Raw genomic sequence first — 6,920 nt, 5'->3', positions numbered from 1 at the left:
TCCTTTCTCCTTCTCTATTATAGCTATCTTACTGGGTATAAAGTGGTTTTGACTTTCATCTCCCTCATGACTAGTGACCCTGAGCATCTTCTCATGTGCTCGTTGGTTATTTCTATATCTTTGGAGAAATGTCTACTCAAGTCCTTTGTCCATTTTTATTTTCATTTATTTATTTATTTTGGTACTAGGGATTGAACCCAGAGGCGCTTATCCAGTGAGCCACATACCCAGCCTTTTATATGTTTTATTTTGAGACAGGATCTCACTGAGTTGCTTAGGGCTTCACTGAATTGCAGAGGTTGGCTTTGAACTTATGATCTTCCTGCCTCAGCCTCCTGAGACACTAGGATTACAGGTGTGCACCTCTGTGCCTGGCCATTTGCTTTCTTACCATATGTAAATATCAATTTTTTATAGAACTACATGACAGAGTAAGTTGCATATATTATAGCCCTTTATCTCTAGATGCTTCGGACTAAGTATATTTACTTAATAACTGCACAGTGATCACCTTCAGTAAATTTGACATTGATATAAAATTTCTTCCTAATCTACTGTTTACATTCCTATTTTATTTTAGTTATTTTTTTTTTGAACTTTCAAGGACTACCATGCTATCTTCTTCTGTGACTACATCCTTTCACATCCTTTATTTTTTGGTACCAGGGATTGAACCCAGGGTGTTCAGTGCTTTACCACTGAGCCACATCCTCAGCCCTATTTATTTTATTTTTTTATTTTAAGACAAGGTCTCTCTAAGTTGCTTAGGGCCTCTATAGGTTGACCTCAAACTTGTGATCCTTCTGCCTCAGTGTCCTGAGTGTTCTGCACCTGGCTACATTCCAATTTTTAAAAAATATTTATTTTTTCATTTTAGGTGGACACAATATCTTTATTTAATTTTTATGTGGTGCTGAGGATCGAACCCAGTGCCTCATGATCCTAGGCGAGCACTCTACCACTGAGCCACAACCCTAGCCCTACATTCCAATTTGATCAATTGATCAAGTAATGTGTATTTCTCCTCAGTACAGGATGCAGCCTAGAATTCTGTGTTACACTTGTCATGTCTGTTTTATCTCTTTAATCTGTAGTCTTTTATGACTTTGATTGCTTTTCTTTTTAGTTCTGGGAATCGAACTCAAGGCCTCATGCATGCCAATCACACACTCTACCACTGAGCCACTTTGACTATGAATCATAGTGCTAGTCCCTTAAAAAAAGAGCATTCCTCAATTTGGGTTTATCTGATGTCTCCTTGTAATTAAATTCAGATTATATATTTCTGGCTATAACATTGCACAGTGATGGGTGCAGGGCTTTAGACCAGAGGCCCACTGCCATCTGCCCCCATCTGTGATGCTTTAATCCCTGGTCAAGATGTCTGCCCCCTCTATTGTGTAGTTACTCTCTCTCTCTCTTTTTTTTTTTTTGTGGTGCTGGGGATTGAACCCAGGGCCTTGTGCATGTGAGGCAAGCACTCTACCAACTGAGCTATATCCCCAGCCCTGTGTAGTTGCTCTTTGTCCCACTTGCTACTAGTGAGCAATCTACAGAGACACCTTTAAGCCCATGCCATTATCCTGTCCCTCTCCAAAAATGACCCCTAGACTAAGCTCTATTGGTGTGTGTTGCCCACAGGTGACTTCCTATAGGCTGCCCCCCACCCCCAGATCTTTTTTTTTTTTTGTCACATTGGACACTGAATAGGCACCAACCTCCCCTCACTGTCTAGTCCAATGCTGCTCCTCTGGCCAACACCCAGCCTCCCTGATCTGCTCACTGGGTGCTGGGTGGCTTGCATCAGCAGGGTCCAGGGGAGACATTTCCTGTCCCAGGAGTTTCCCTTCCTCATTGAAGCCACAGGGTAGATTCAGGGGACCACAGAGTTATCCAGGCACATGGGTGGGGGTGCCAGGAGCCCTCCTCACCCTGCCAGCAGGCTTTGGAGGCTGAGGATGGTGAAATTTTATCAGTGAGGTTGTGGTGGGCTCAGCAGGAACTTGTGATCAGATGTCTAACAGTTAGGGCAGCTGCTTTGAGGTCGGGAGGCTGGGGGCCCACAGGAAGTGACTTGGTGCTGAGCTGATACATTTAACCCAGCACCCGTCCTGGGACAGGAGCTGCAGGTTGGCAACGACTGGGTGATGTCTGCTGAGTGCCCTGATCCTGGACAAGGAGAGCCACAGAGCCAGGCCCTGAGACCAGGTGGTCATTATGGGACGTTGGTCTCAGGTCAGTGTCCCCCCGCCAGCACGCCTGCCCCATGGAGCCTGCCTCGCTGGAGAGCATACGTGGCTGCTGCAGTTCTCTGCTACATCAACCTCCTGAACTACATGAACTGGTTCGTCATCGCAGGTGAGGAAGGGGCAGGCGTCCTGGGGCTGCACCCGATGGTCCACCCCAGCAGGCTGTGGGTGCATGTCCTTGGTGGTCTTCCATCCAGCATCTTTTCTTGGAGCACATCTCTTGTGCACACCCCTGGAGGCGTTTTCCAGGCACGGCTGAATGAAGAGTACTTCCCAACACAGTCCCAGACTAAGAGGAGCCACACTGGGTGTGAGGGCAGGGACAGGAGGAGGGCTGGGTGGCTGAGAGCAGCAAGAAGGACAGTGCCTTGCAGATGATGTGCTCAAGGTTCTGGGAGGAGCTGCAGGGTGGGGTTCTAGAGGACAGGGTGCCTCGGTTCAGCTCCCAGGTGAGAATAAGTTTTTATTTTTTGGTATTGGCAATTGAGCCCAGGGATGCTTTATCAGTGAGCTTTACCCCTAGCCCTTTTTATTTTTATCTTGAGATAATGTCTCACTAAATTGCTTAGGGTCTAAGTTGCAGAGGCTGGCCTTGAACATGTGGTCTTCCTGCCTCAGCCTCCCGAGTTGCAGGGGTGATAGGTGTGTGCCACCACACCCGCGAGAATAACTCTTACTCGTCTGCTTCTGGGACCCCTGGCAGCTGGCAGACATCGCATATTCTGTCTTCCTTTCTTGTAGGTTCCAAGCACAACCTGCTTCTGTCTTCTGTCATTCATTCATTCATTGAAGAATGACTGGGGTTCAGCTTACTTTTCTTGTCACACATTCACTTATTCATTCATTCAAGAACCAACCTTTCTCCTCTCTCTCTCTCTCTCTCTCTCTCATACTGAGGATTGAACCAAGGGGCTTTTTGCCACTGAGCTACATCCCCACCTCTTTTTATTTTGAGATAGGTTCTACGTTGCTGAAGGTCTCAGCAAGTCACTGAGGTTGCTCTCAACCTTCACACCTCGGCCTCCCCAGTTGCTGGGATTATAGGGGTACCCTACCACACCCAGAAACCTTTTCTTTTTTTCATTACCCATTGATTCAAGATTAAATACTAACTATGGGCAGGAGCCTTTGGTGGGCCCTGGAGACTTGTGAGGAACTCAGACTTTTATTTCTGAATGCATGAATGACCACATTGGTCACAGGAGGAAGCTCACCAGCAGGAACAGACCAGGCTGGGGAGCTCAGGAGAGGGCCCTGCAGCTTCTGAACATCCCTGGGACCAGGGCATTGAAGCTTCAGTTACAGGCTCAGCTTCAATGAATGAATGGGACTTGGGCTGCAGACATCACCAGACCTGGTCTCTGTCTCTGAGTTGCTCAGAGGGACATAGAACACATGTATAAGTCATTCTAATAAAGAACAGAATGGGGTGAGAGCAAGCTGGGCGGCCCTGAGGACAAATGATGGAGGGGTCCCACAGGACTTGCACACGAGGAGGTGTCTGTTTTGGGCCTCGAAAGCTGAGAAGATGGGAAAGGCAATGAGGTCGGGGAAGACATTCTGAGAGGGGCCGACATGAGCACGAGAGAGCGTGAGAGCGCATGGCTGATCAGGGATGGCAGGAAGCAAAGGGAGCAGGAAATAGTTCTAAAAAGGGTGTTTGGGGTAAGATCACGGGCTTCTTGGGTGCCATCCTGGGAGCTTGGACTTTCCATCTCAGGAAATGGGGAGGCATGGGATAGTTTTTTAAATGGGAGGATACAATTGTATCTGAGGCCTTGATGGAGGTGAACCGAGCTGGGGAGGGGGCGTCAGTTCACAGGCTACAGCAGGGGATCAGGCCAAAGGTGAGGAGGCCCGAGTTTGTGTGTGAGCTGGGGACACGAAGAGGTACGAAGGGTGAGAGGCACAGGGGCGCTGGGGACATGCAGCATGCAGATTATGAGCCTTGGAGTCTGGGCTGCCTGCTCCCCTTCCACTTGCTCAGGGGGCCCCTGGCTGGGCCATCAGAATCCTGCCTGTTGGGATTTCTTCCCCTTCAGGACGTCCTTTGAGGCTGTGGTTATTGTGGGGATAAAGACTAAGAGAAGTGAAACCATGCCGAGCTCCCGAGGACTGTTGGGGACATAAGGTTCATGCAGCAGCTAACATTCTCGTGTGGGAAACAGGTCTTTGGGAGGCCAGGGTGGAGGGAACAGGTCAAAGTGAAGTTGGGTTTGCTCTTGGCCTTGGGCCACCCACAGAGCACCACAAGGTCAGGAAATGCCCAGGATGAGACAAAACAAGGGACCTCTTTCCTAAAGAGAGCAATTAGAGTGGATTTGGATTGAGTCGGTTATTTTGCTTACTTGTGTTATCTATTTTTTTTTTCTCTTCTATGACTACGTCTTCTTTGTGTCATTCAAAGAGGAAACAAGACATAACGGTTTGTATGCCTGGATGCTGTGGCAATTGGGCCCAAGTTAGATGACTAAACAACACGCTCTTACTTGGCATCTGTCATCCTTTGATCTTTATTCCCCTGCTGGCAGGTCTGGGAGGTGTGGATGCGGGGCTTTCTTGGTGTGGGTGTTTCTGCAGGGTCCCATTTGGGGGCTGCTGCTCCCTTTCTTGGCTGCTAGGTGGGTGGAGGAGGCAGGCTGCCTCTGGCTAAGAGTTATGTCCCAGCTCCCAGTTCCAGTCCTGCAACCTTGGGTGGCTGGAGCCTGGTTTCCTCATCTGTATAATGGGGACAATGATGGTCTCATTTCTTAGGGGAACAGCTGTACCTGTGCAGATCAGGGCCTGGTTCTCAGCCATCTCATGAGTCAGTAAATTGAGGATGTTCTTTGCTATGATTTGGATATAGTTTGTCCCCCAGCATTTCACGTGCTAAAAGCATGGTCCCCACTGTGGTGGTTTGGAGGTGGTGGAACCTTAAAGGGTTTGGGCCTTGTGGAAGGTAATTGGGTCATGGAGGCTCATGAATGGGTTAATGCTGTCTCACGGCCGTGGGTCAGAACTAGTAAAACTGGATTTGTTCCTGAGAGAATGTGTTGTCATAAACAAGGCTGGCACCTTCCCTAAATTTCTCTTCCACACATGCCCCTTGCCCTTACCAGAGTGGAGCAGATGCTGGTGTCATGCTCTTGAACCTTGAGAACTGTGAGCTAAGTAAACCACTTTTCTTTATAAACTACTGAGCCTTGGCTATTTTGTGATAGCAACACAAAATGGACTAGGATATTTTTCTTCATGATAATGATAAGGCCACAGTCATATGGCTCACATGAACAGGTACCATAGACTCTGGCCCTTTCTGAGGTACCACTCAGGGGATAAGGGAATTTCAGGGAAGAGATTGCAGTGTTGGAAGGGCTGCTTCTTCTCTCTACATTGGGCTGAGCACCCACTGTCCCAGCCTATATCTTAGCAAGTTCTTGGAGTGGCTTTAGGGATCCAGCTAGCATAGCATAGGAGACTGCTATCCTCAGGAAGGTGGGACTGAGGGCAGACCCAAGTCTCTGAAGCTCTATGTGTGCATGCTCTTATCTGTGTGCTTAAACCTCTGGAAGAACATGCTTGTGTGTAGAGATGTATAGGCCAGGGCACATGAGTCTTTGTATGGGCCTATGTATGTGTGTATATGTATGGCTAAACATTTTGGTGTTTGTGGGGATTCTAGGGACATCCATTTGCACAGTAGTCTAAATGAAGGGCCGTGCACTGTGCAGCCACAGGCAATAGCCAGTTGCTCTGACTACAGTGTGAATGGCAGACTAAGGGTGCGCATACACATGCCTGCCTGTGGGTATCTATGTGTACATATCAGTGGTGTATGACTTTGTGTGTCTGGGTTTATTTGTGAGTTTAGGTTCCTGTGTGAGTATTGTGTCTCTGCAGGTGTGTTTCTCTGAGAATGCTTGTGTTAGGTATATGTATATGCATCTACATGTCTGCAAGGACTAGCTTGTGTCCAAATGTGTACGCACATAAGTCTGTGGTGCTTGTTTCTGTGTGTGTTTGATGTACATGGGTTTCTCTGGATGTCTGCTGAATACGTGGGAAAGAGGGGAACAGAACAGTGGCCATGCCCTGTGCTGTGCTGGTCAGAAGTGTCCCTGTCCCAAATGCAGAGGAAGCTGAGCTTTACAGATCTGGTGGGCTACTTCTATTTCCTGAACACCATCCCCCTGTCCACAGGAGTGCTGTTGGATGTGCAGAAGTTCTTTCAGATCAGCGACAGCAATGCTGGTTTGCTTCAGACAGGTAAGGACCCAGTGGCCGGTCCTGGAACTGGGAACCTAGGCTTGCACTGAGGTGGGGTCTTCTGGTGGGGGGTGGGTCCCATGCTCAGCTTTGGCCCTACAGAGTCCCCCGCACAGAGAAGGGGTAGGACCTGAGTTTGAGGGACTGTTGTGGTAGAGAGGAGAGGATAGGGATTAAGGCCTGGGGCTCGCACAGCCCCTGTAGGTTGGAGTGTTAGTGCTGAAGGATGAGCAGAGGGAGGTAGAACTGGGGAAGCCCGCTGAGCATCACTCCCTACTGTGGAGTTGTCACTCATTCTCTCCATGCTTGTTAGCTCATCTCAGAGACTCACGGAGGTCTGAGAAATTCTGATGTGTGCTTTATCTTGCAGAGCTGAAAAATCTTTTCTTTCTTTCTTTCTTTCTTTTTTTTTGGGGGGGTGGG

At 48.5% G+C, this 6,920-nt stretch overlaps 1 protein-coding gene across 3 annotated transcripts in view; it reads left to right on the top strand.

Moving 5' to 3' along the window:
• Positions 1 to 1,931: 1,931 nt before the first annotated feature.
• Positions 1,932 to 6,920, top strand: part of Spns3 (sphingolipid transporter 3 (putative)) — a 50,705-nt gene continuing 45,716 nt past the window's right edge. Inside the window, exons 1-2 of one of the 3 annotated variants that reach the window (XR_007345692.1) lie at positions 1,932 to 2,358; positions 6,432 to 6,497. Coding sequence is in view for 2 of the 3 variants with exons in the window: in XM_015506009.2 (XP_015361495.1) it covers positions 2,148 to 2,358; positions 6,432 to 6,497 (277 nt within the window). In the remaining variant the exon portion in view is untranslated. The remainder of the gene's footprint in view (positions 2,359 to 6,431; positions 6,498 to 6,920) is intronic. The other 2 variants (XM_015506009.2, XM_048798395.1) reach the window with 2 other exon arrangements.

This window comes from Marmota marmota, unplaced genomic scaffold (assembly GCF_001458135.2).
Source record: "Marmota marmota marmota unplaced genomic scaffold, marMar, whole genome shotgun sequence".
In the NCBI taxonomy this organism is placed as follows: Eukaryota; Metazoa; Chordata; class Mammalia; order Rodentia; family Sciuridae; genus Marmota; species Marmota marmota.
Note: the sequence above shows the minus strand (reverse complement) of the source record. Positions and strands in the feature narration are given on the sequence as shown.